Source organism: Talpa occidentalis, unplaced genomic scaffold, assembly GCF_014898055.3.
Source record: "Talpa occidentalis isolate TD23 unplaced genomic scaffold, MPIMG_talOcc4v2.1 talOcc4.13, whole genome shotgun sequence".
NCBI lineage: Eukaryota > Metazoa > Chordata > Mammalia > Eulipotyphla > Talpidae > Talpa > Talpa occidentalis.
The window spans coordinates 49148645-49160394 of NW_023601322.1; the positions used below are offsets into that span (position 1 = coordinate 49148645).

At 36.1% G+C, this 11750-nt stretch overlaps 1 protein-coding gene across 1 annotated transcript in view; it reads left to right on the forward strand.

Moving 5' to 3' along the window:
- TWSG1 (twisted gastrulation BMP signaling modulator 1) overlaps positions 1 to 10405 on the forward strand; it is a 79329-nt gene extending 68924 nt beyond the window's left edge. The window contains exons 4-5 of the mRNA XM_037508838.2: positions 4307 to 4573; positions 7143 to 10405. Of these exons, the coding sequence (XP_037364735.1) occupies positions 4307 to 4573; positions 7143 to 7324 (449 nt within the window). The 3' untranslated portion in view covers positions 7325 to 10405. The remainder of the gene's footprint in view (positions 1 to 4306; positions 4574 to 7142) is intronic.
- Positions 10406 to 11750: the final 1345 nt, after the last annotated feature.

Sequence of the window (11750 nt, forward strand, 5' to 3'; positions counted from 1 at the left end):
CAGCTGCTCCCTGGCCACTGGAGGAGGGTCCCACATGGTGCGCAGACCTCTCCTGCCGCCCGCTGCTCCCCTTAGCAGTATACTTCGTCAGTCTGCCTGTTCTGCTCCCTGCTCTGGCTCTGGTGAATTTTCTCACCCTCCCGCGCTTCTGACTGTACCCAGTGCTTGTATAAATAAATAAATACATCTTTAAAAAAAAAAGATTACAAAGGAAACAAATTGTATTAGAATAGTAAAATTATTAGAAATATGGGAGATACATGGAATTAATATTAGTGTACTTAATCTTCCACATAAGAAGATTAATAGGTAATATAAAAAGATGATTTTACTGCTACTTGTAAGCTTTCTGTTTTTACTTGTATTCTTGTGGTAACTGCTAGAGAAACTTGTGAACAGGCTTTTAAGGTATCTGGGGAGTGGAATGGGGTGGAGGAATGCAAAGGAATATTGCTTTTCACTGTAAGTTCTGGAATATTTGCTATTGTTTAACCATGCATATTCATTAAGAAAGTAATAACTTTTTTCTTCTTAGTCTTAATTTCTACCTCAAAATGTGGCTGCATGGAGTAAACTCTATTTTAACATATCCTTAGTTTTCAAATATCTGACAGATATTTATATTTAGTAGTTGTAGATCAGGAGCACAACATTAGTGAATTTTGGCTTGCTGAAAGAAATAATACCAAAATTCTATACACTTAAGGGATTTGAAATGCTTGCCTTTTAATTGTTCCCATTTGTTTCGCAGTGTTTGGCCTTTTCTAATTGTCATTTACAGAACCACTTTCTTTAACTTATTTAGTATAATTAGTATTTAAATTTTGATGTAGAATGTTGTAAAGTAACAAAGTATGTCAGGAAAATGATTATGGGAAGAGATGAGAGCTCCCAAAATAACTTCTATAATCAACTAAAGAACAATTTTCTTAACAAGATAAACCTCAGGATAATGGTGAGGTACATCACAGAAAAGTTTTACAATTGAATTTAAACTCTGGGAGGTTATTAACTTTCCATCCAGAAGCTAATCCATTGTGTTGTACATAATGAATATGGACAACTAAAGAATTTCCAGAAATGTCAAAAGGTTACTTTTCCTGAAGAGGGCATAATTCCCACATATCACTGGAAGAGCAGATTCTGTAGGTCACAATGCTGAAAGTATGCAGAATTTGATGAGTGCTTAAGGCAGGAACAAAGGGTCAAATTCAGCATTGCTTAAGAAGGGTATCTTGAGATGATCTCTTTGAATATAATCCTAATTCAAAAGAGAAGATAGATGAAAACTTCATAATGATACCATGACAAAATATTCCCTAGCAAGCATTTACTTCATTTGCTGGTTTGTGACTTAAACAACGAACATTTATTTCACACAGTTCTGAAGGCTAAGTTCAACATCAAGGCACTGACATACTCTGTCTGGCGAGGACTTCTGCCTGTTTCATAGATAACAGTATTCTCACTGTGTTCTCACATGGTGGAAAAGGAAAGAAAGCTCTCTGGGGTCTCTTCATTTAAGACCATGAATCCCTTTCATAAGGGCTCCACCCTAAGGACCTAATCACCTAATCATATATTCGCACACATACAAATATATGTATTTGTAGTGAAATCTTAATTGTAAGCACTGAAGTTTCTTTAAAGTCTTTGTAGATGTTGAGTTTAGCTCTTCTAACCTTTGGACTCAGGTCTTTATCTTTCCATTTCTCATTATAGAATCTGGCAGAAAAATATATTTATTTGTATAATGCAAGTGTTCTAAGTATTTTATGCTTTTCAGTGCCATAAAAGATTATTTATGAAATGAAGTTATTAGAAAGAGCAGTGGATATGAAATCAGACTCAATCATAATCTTTGATATAATCCTAGATGTAACACTGGACCAATCATTTAACTATCTGGGCCTGTTCCTTCTCTTATGAATAAAGTCTTATGAATCTCAACATTCAGTCTGTGACTGCCACACAATCTAAATCATTAAAGTTCAGACATATTAAAGGTTTTGCAGCGCATGCATAGCCTTGTTTTACTCAGCACTTGCCATATTCTTTAAGCTAACAAAATGTGGAAAACTCATAAGGTGGTTTTTCTTGAGATAATTATTTCCTTCTTCCTAAACTCATATTTACAAAATATAAATTTATAAATTTGGTTTAACTTTTCAAATTTTTAATCTAGGGGAAAAGAAAAACTCCATATTTGATCTAATAAATGCTAAACAAAAATGAAACATAATTAGCTTTTAAAAGTATAATGTTTTACCCCCAAAGTTATGGAAATCCAAATGGTTCTATTTCAGTTATTATTGCTAGTAAACAACATACCCCAAAACATAGTGGCTTAAAGCAGTAACAATCTTATTAGTTCATGAACCTATATTTGGAACAGGGTTCTGTGAGGGTATCTTCTTTCTGTTCCATGTGGTGTCAGCTAGTACAGATCAAAAGGTGGGACTGAAACATTTTCTCCACTCTCCCCTTTGTAGCAAAATCCCTTGAAAACATTTTCTATAGACATTATCTCTGATTCTCCTCTGCCATTTTTTCCTTTTAAAAATTCTTTTAATAATTCATTTTGAAATAATTTTAAATGTAGAGAATATTTTCCAGAAGTATAAAAAGACTCTTGTGTCCCCTCACCCAGACTCCCCAGTTGGTAACATTTTGTCAAATGTATTCCATTGCTCAGTATCCCTTCCTCTAGCCCTCTGCCTACTGTACACACACACACACACACCCATGATTATTCATCTTTTTTTTTGAATGTTTAGAAAACAGGCTTTACAAATAATGTCCCATCATTACATATATTCCAGTCTGTATTTTCCAGCAACAGGGATTTTTTCCTATGTAACTAGCATACAACTCTCCAAGTCAGGAACACACAGTGGCACAACACAGCCACCCATTCAACAAACCGCATTCATATTTCACCATCTGTCTCAACAGTGCATCTTGTTCCTTGTTCTTCCAAAATTCCATCTAGAAATAAATAATGTATTTTGTTGTCATTTTTCTTTAGACTCATCCAATCTGAAACAGTCCCTTAGTCTTTTCCTTGTTAGTTTTAATGAGTACAGATCTTATATAGGATGACCCTCATCCTTGATCTACCTGATGTTGACTGATGACCACACATAAATCATGCATTATTGGTACCAGCATCACTGAAATGAAGCTATGCTGTATATCAGGTGATGTAGAACATCTCCCTCTTCCATCAGTGACCACGCTGATTACCTGGTCACATTAGTATCTGCCAGATGCCAGGTTTTCCACATTACAGTCATCATTAACTCCATTGTAATTGAGTGGTATTTTTTAGAGTTTTCCAAGAGTCCATCAGTATGTTTATCATCAAACCTCTCCCCACCAGCATTGAGACTCCCATCTGAAACAAACACCTATAAGATGGTTTCCAAATGGTAATTTTCTATTTCTTTCATTCCTTCTATATTTATTAGTTGACACTTTACTGAAATGAAGCATTTACTTTTCTCCATTTATTTAGTAACTTGTTTATAAGGATTCATCAGTTTCCATTTTTATTCACAGAATGATAGTCCATTATTTTTTTTTAAAGATTTTATTTATTTATGCATACAAGAGCTAGGGTACAGACCAGAGATGTGGGGGGTAAGAGGATTCACCAGAGACAGAGCAGGGAACAGAACAGGCAGACTGATGAAATACACTGCTGAGGGGAGCAGCGGGCGAGACATGAGAGGTCTGCTGCGCCATGTGGGTTGCTCCCTGGCCAGCCGGGGATCGAACTCATTCTGCAGAGGCTGCAGATTGCTTCATAGTGCAGTGCTTTACCCCTTGCGCCACCAGGGAGGCCCCATTATTATTATTACTTATTGTTAAAATTGTTGATTTGGCCAGTGGTACCCTGTTTTTTGACGTTTTAGTATTCATTGAGCACTTTCTTACTTTCTGACTAAATAAAATAAATAATAAATAAACAAACAAACAAATAAATAAAATGTTCCAGGTTCATTTTATACTTTCCCTGGCCTCTCCGTGGAATCAGTCCTTTCTCCAAGAAGCTCTGGTTCCTCTCCGTGAAGATAGGTATTTAAAAAACAAGAGCTGGGCACTCAGTGTGCTTGGTACTGTTGGATTGTCGTCACTTTTAGTACTTCTCAGCAAAAAAAAAATCTTGGAAAATATCTATAGATAATGTTAGAAGTTATATAACTTTAGTATGTTGGTGCTTTGATTACAGGGCAATAGCAATATCTTCTTATGAGATTCTAGTCAGTGAGATAAACTTTTTCTCTTTGCCCTTCTTCTCCAGGTATGTGTAATCCTCGAAACTATAGTGACACACCTCCGACTTCAAAGAGTACAGTGGAGGAGCTTCATGAGCCAATCCCTTCTCTCTTCCGGGCACTCACAGAAGGAGATACTCAGTTGAACTGGAACATTGTTTCCTTTCCTGTTGCAGAAGAACTCTCACATCATGAGAATCTGGTTTCATTTTTAGAAACTGTGAACCAGCCACACCACCAAAATGTGTCTGTTCCCAGCAATAATGTTCATGCACCTTATTCCAGTGACAAAGGTAACTCCCAACAAATGACTCTTTTCTGTTCTGCCCTCTCACTTTCTAGGTAATCAGTGACATATATTAAGATTATCTTTTAGGGCAGTTGTTTGGCTTTGAGTTTGTATAGTCTTAAATTAATTATGGACTTTAATATCCTCAGTCTCTGAGTAGGGAAGGAGACATGTCAAGCATCTTGTCACAACTCCTTATATCCCCTCTTGGGATAGAGGCTCTGTTGTAAGATAGATAACCCATTCTTAATTTTGATTTGTATTAGGCTTTAATTTTTATTTTCATTGCTGATTACCTAATATTGTTAATCATCAAGTAACACTCAGAGTGTCCTATGAAGTCAAGTTTTTATAGTATCATTGGTACCACAAGTGATGGCAAACTCATCAGCTAAATCTCTTTAAGAGCAAGTTAATATTGGGCCTCCCCGGTGGCGCAGTGGTTGAACGCTGGGCTGTGAAGCTGCCCGCAGCCTCTGCAGCGCCGGTTCGATCCCCAGATGCCAGTGAGGGTCCCACATGGCGCACAGACCTCTCCTGCTGCGCCCGCTGCTCCCCTCAGCAGTGTACTTTGTCAGTCTGCCTGTTCTGCTCCCCACTCTGGCTCTGGTGAATTCTCTCACCCTCCCATGCTTCTGACTGTACCCAGTGCTTAAATAAATAAATAAATAAATAAATAAATAGATAGATAAATAGATAAATAAATGAATGAATGAATCTTAAAAAAAAAAGAGCAAGTTAATATTTCAGAAATCTAATTTCAAGGTATAAACCAACCTCAGCTAGTTCTCTGCAAATGAATGTTATTGTTCAGAACTAAATGAGAGAAGGACTTGGACAACTCTGAAAAACACAGTAAAGAACATTTAATAGTGAAGATAGGTCATACCGTAATTTGGAATGTAAAAGGCATGTAACTTTTATAAACTCTGCAATATTTTCAAATAAAAAGCTCCACACAATTTTATTGCGGAAGAATATGATAATTACGGAAATTGCAGTTATTTCTTAAAATATGAGATGAATTATACATTAATTTATACTTTTATTCGACTTTTCCTTGTGCCCTACATTAAAACCTTGCCTGCCTAATGTGCGAACTCTTTATCAATACTGAAAACAGCTTTAGTTAATGATAACCAGAGTAAGAATTCTTCTTTCCTTTTAGGTTAAAGCTCTTTATAAGACAAATTTTAGATTTTGGAAAGCCTCAGAAATACATTGACTTTGTCTATATAAGGTGTTTTGTACCATTTCCCCTATTATTAAATTGCAAATATGCAACATGTACCTAATAATTATTCATGAAATTTGCTCAAAGATTATTTAAATTCATAAAATAAATGGTAGGATACTAATATCTGGAAATATCAACTATCCTCTAAGATAGAGCTAAAATTTCTACTCCATGACACTTTTTCTGGTGCCCCTTCCTCTAGGTAGGGCTATCCATTCTTACCCCTTCTCCCTGCATTTGTAGTTTGATTTGTATCTGCTTTAAACATAGAGGTCTACCTTTTCTTTCAACTTAATTCCCTGGACTCACTAATTACTCTTTGGGTCTCTAATGGTTGGTTCACAGTAGATATTCAATAAATACTTGTTGAATAAATAAATGAAGTGGATTTGGTAGGTGCCAATCACAGATTCAGATGCTCCCCTATTTAATGCCAACCCTTCTTGTCTACCTGGTCTAGTGCTCTGCCTATTTCCCTCTTTAACCAGATCACATTTTAGTATACCCAGTGGTGGTTCTGCTGTTTCCTGATACTAACCACCCACTGCAGTCAGACTAACCTCCACTCCATCCCCCATGTACACTGAACCCATTTCCATGACTTTCCTTATATAATCTTGTAAATACAAGTCCAGCTTTATTTCCCTTTAAGCCTTCCCTTATGCAGATCCCTAGTGATTTATCAACCCCTTAAATGCCCTGTATATTAGTAACTTAGCCTTTTAATCATATATTCAATGGTTTTTATTGTCCTTTATTTCATATACTGTGTCGTTCTAACTAGTTGTTATATGAGGTTAACCACCAGGAGCACTAAAATTGAAACAATTAAAAGTGATCAGAGGACTAGAAATGCTATTAATTATAATAAAACTATGTTCTAATGATAAGACTATGTTCTATGTTGAGCTTTGTGCTCAACTTTGCTAGCCACTTTGTGTCGTTTGAATTACTTGTTTTATTTTATTATAAATTCTCAGTATAACTTTAGAATAGTATTTTTCAAACTTCTCCTCATAGGAATGAAGTGTAACTTTAAAGAGCACAGCTTTAAGTATAACAAGTGTTGTTAAATCCAGTAATCTAGCTTTTTCAGATCAAAGCCTAAAATCTAATAAATTTACTAAGAAAGCTCTTTCCCTTCTTGAGCTGGAGTAGACTTTGACTTCCTTCTCAACACAATTGACAAATATTTCCTTTTTTCCTATTTCTCATCCATTGTCTTGTGCAGATTAGCAATTAGTAAACCAAAATAAACAACTGTTAATGATTTTTAACTAGGCATTAAAGCATTTCCTCTTTCTTGCTCTGAAATCTTAATTTTTTATTTTTTTAGAACACATGTGTACTGTGGTTTATTTTGATGACTGCATGTCCATACACCAGTGTAAAATATCCTGTGAGTCCATGGGGGCATCCAAGTACCGGTGGTTCCATAACGCCTGCTGCGAGTGCATTGGTCCAGAATGTATCGACTACGGTAGCAAAACTGTCAAATGTATGAACTGCATGTTTTAAAGAAGGAAAAGAACATGCAAATAAAAGCTATTTAGTTAAAAAGAAAGGTATAGGAAGCTATTCAGTGAGGTCTACTGGTTCCATCACAATGCCAACAGGTTGAGAAGACGTAAAGCATTTGAACTGAGTTCTTTTGACAAACTCATGACAAATCTAATAATGTATTAAATTATGATTATAACTGCTCTTATTCATTTTACTGCCTGCTAGTAATAAGCCTTAAAAACATGTACATCTTTGGTCACATGAGAACTAAGTGCATAGAGAATTCTTGGAAAGGGCTGATGTTTCTAACATAAAGTCTGATGTCATTTTCTTCTAGTGTTCCAAAAGTTTTGTTTTGAAAGTGTTAGAACATGTTAATGTAATTTATGATTTCTTTATGTGCTTCTCCCAGGACACTGATTTTTTTATTATATGCCTTTCTTCACTGTGCCTTGTATTGTTCATCTGTTCTGTAATTAGGGTAGATATTCAAATATATCATCATGAGAACTCATATAAATCATCAAAAGCTAAATTTCAAACCTTCTTATCTTGGTTTTATAAAGTAAATGCTCACTATATTTTACAATTTAAAATTTGCATAGTAGAATTCATCCTATAGTACACATGCTGACAGAGCTTTAAGAAAAGCTTCTCTTTCTCTTCCATCCCATTGCCCAAAGTGCTGATGTCAGTAGTGATGAAGAATTGTTACTGAGAATTTCCGGGATACCTGAGACTGGGTTAAGTACATTGCTATGGTACGTAATTACTAAGTTAAAGCATTTCTCTGAAGAGCTCTAGGAATGGGAATTGACTGCCGTCTCACTCCACTTAAAGCACCAGGGAAACAAACCTGTCCCCTTCTCTGGAAATGTTGAAGCTGAAAGATGAAGTTGTGTCCACTAGACAAGAGCATGAGCTCCATAGGCCTTAGCACAGGCAGAGCCATGTTCCTCCGTGGACAAATGATTAGAGGGGGTAAAGAATAATACTTGGCAGTATGAACAGTAAAGGTTGAAAATGCTGGCAATCCCAGTGGGAAACTAACTTAAAACTACATTGTTTTGTTATTTTGTATCAAGTGTTATTATTAAACAAGTATAATCATGTAGTAGAAGGCTAAGAATATGAAACAAAAATCTCTGTTCAAGATAATGTAAACTCCAAATACACCACAGATTATTTTGTCAGCTTTTTATATAATGTTTCAATAAAAATAAATTTAAGTTCTGTGTTCTTCATAGTAATAAAATTTTTATCTCAAGCATGAATCTAAAACATTTATATTAGAGACTTAAATTTATAAAATTATTAATTTCTCTAGTGCATATTTGAATTGAAAGGAACATTGTAGGAGTACCTCTTATATCTAAATATTATAGTATATAAAAATAATGATCTTAGATATCTTGTATTCAATATATGAACAGTAGTTGGCTATAAGATCATATGTAATATTGTGATTAACTATCATAAAATTTAAAGCTTTATACTTTTTGTTCTTTCCAGTAACTAATGAATGCTCAAGGTAATTTAACCTTTTAAAAGTTAAAATTTATGTCATTGGGCCTCCCTGGTGGCGCAGCGGTTGAGCGCTGGGTTGCGAAGTTGCCCGCAGCCTCTGCAGCACTGGTTCGATCCCCGGCTGCTCCCCAGGCACCAGCGAGGGTCCCATATGGCGCGCAGACCTCTCCTGCCACCAGCTGCTCCCCTTAGCAGTGTGCCTTGGTCCCTCTGCCTGCTCTGCTCCCTGCTCTGGCTCTGGTGAATTCTCTCACCTTCCCACGCTTCTGACTGTACCCAGTGCTTGTATAAATAAATAAATAAATCTTTTAAAAAACAAAAAAAATTTATGTCATGGATACAGTTTTTTATTAGGAAAACATTGAGATAAACTTTCCTACTTTTACTTAAAATGCCTCTTTAAAAAGTGCCTTGAAAACATTTTAGCTCCCCTTCTTCATTAGTAACTATAAACTTTGAAGATTTTTTTGAGTTTAAGAAAGGATCGTTTTAAAGGAATCAGCATCAGTTGCTTTGTTTCAATATTGCTGTTTTTCAAAATAGTTTCATACCTATGAATAGAAGAATGCTGTTATTTTTATTGATAACAGGCTTAATAAGTTCCCTTAAATATGTCAACATTCTTTAATTGCATTTATCATCTTTTTTTAGGTCATCATTATTAAATGTAAAAAATAATATCTTGTACTTTATCACCCCTTCAGGAGGAGGGTAATTTCTTGAACCATATAGTGTTTTAACTGATTTTCCTTACCTCTCTCTCTTCCAGTGGAAATTATCCCTAAATGTAGTGGTCTTTTAAATTCAAATTTTGCTGGATTTTTCCTTATGAAGGGGTTGATAGAAAGAATTCCCCTAAGAGGTTCCACTTCCAGTTCTATAATGTCTTTCAGGTTTGAGTAACAATATTTTCCTAAATTAAAAGTCTAACATTTGGGAAATCAGTAGCCCCACTAACATTTAGGCTTTCTTAGCTATGTAAACACAATTCACTTTTATATTTAAGCTCTGGTAAAAATTCTTTTTAAAATAAATTGCTACCCTTTTATAACTATATCAAAAAAAAAACACTAAATTTTAAATCAGTAGTTATTACAAAGCCGTATGTAAGTTTCTTTCCTATCAAAAGACATGTCCTTACTAACAGATTTTTCTGTCTTCCCCCATATCATCTAATTTTTCTGAAACTACTCACAGTAGTGCTACCAAATCAAATAATTCCAATAAAATTTAGTATTTACATAGAATGTTATAAAAGAGAGGCCCTTCATTTAGACTATGCTTTCTAATGTTTCAGAAAACAAAAGTAATTGAATACTTGAATAGTTACTTATAAACCAAATTTGCATCAGAAAGAAGAAAACAAACTAAAACTATTGGAAAATGAGGTAAATATAAATAAACCACATATTTAAATTTTTATAATGAAAGTCTCTCTGAAGATTTTTTAGAAATCTTTTCTGCATTCCCAGGAGTCTATGTTTATTGTATTTTATATGGTCTACAACATATATGTGTATTTTCCTTTGGTTGTCCCAATTTAAAAAAATGTTTTAATAAAAAACTGAAATGATGTGTCATGTTTTCTGTTAATTTTAGCATAGAACATGAAAATTAGTTTGACATTTCTGTCTTCTGAAGTTAATCAGACAAGCAAGTCCCTTCTCTTTGAATGTCCCTACAGTTTCCTCTCTGCTTTCCCTGTGCTTCATGCGAATAAGGGAGATCTTTAAAATGAGATACTTAACCATTCTCCTTGCTCTGTGGAACTTACCATGCCAATCAGCCTCACAAGAACTATTTGATGGTTAGGCGTTATAGGAATATTAAGGTAGGAAAATACTATCCCCAACTCATGCACTCCTATGTTCATAGCAACATTATCATAATAGCAAAGTCATGCCCAATGACAGATGATTGGATAAATTGTGGTATACTCAATGGGATACTACTCAGCTATTAAAAATGCAAGCTTTTGGTCCAAAATGGATGGATCTTGAGGTGATTATGAAAAGGGGCAGAAAAGGGGCACTTAACCGGCCCCGGAAACAACCTGAATAGTTTTCCGATCACTGAGTTCCTTCCCGAGCCCACAATTGTAAGACTACTTAGGCTCAGGAAACAACGCAAAGGGATTTATTTAACAAGCCAGGAAAAAAGAGTTACTGTGGCCAAAAATGGCCTTTACCGTAGCCAAAGCCAGTGTTACTCAGTCCTGCACAAAAGCAGTTAAAATGGCGTCTTCCCGCCACTGAGAACACAGTTTCCTCTCCCAAACAATAGGCCATGTGTCTAAGATGGCATCTTCCTGCCACTGGACACATGGCAGCCAGACTATAAACCAGGTTCCCAATCACGAAGACAGCAGAAAACACAACAGGATGCTCCGTGAGCTGTTGGGATGCCTCGGCAACGCACAAGTAACACTCATTAGTGGTCGAACAACCCAACAAACAGCTACACTCACGCATCAGCAAGACGCCTGGCTCAGGGTCTCCCGTCTTCTCTGCCAGGCCACAGCTCAGTGAGACACCTGGTTCCCGGGTCTCTTGTCTTCTTTGCCAGGTCACATCTGCCTGGCAAAAGAGCGGCGCGGTGGTGGCCCAAATCCGCTAACCCCAAATGCTGAATTACCAAGACTGTCTCACCTCTGAAACACTAAATCCCGACAAAGACTTTTCTCTCTCAGCCCCCTTCTGTAGTTAGCTTCACCCCATTTTTAGCATTTTCCTCAGGGCTATCTATCTTTACCAGCAACCCCCTCCAGGGGGCACCACCTGTAACAGTCTATAGCTCTAGCCACCCATTGCCACCTGTTGCAATTATGTTAATAGTGCTGCAATAAGCACAGGGGTACAGGTGGTCTTTTGAATCAATGTTTCTGTGCCCTTTGGGTAGATCCCTAGGAGTGGAA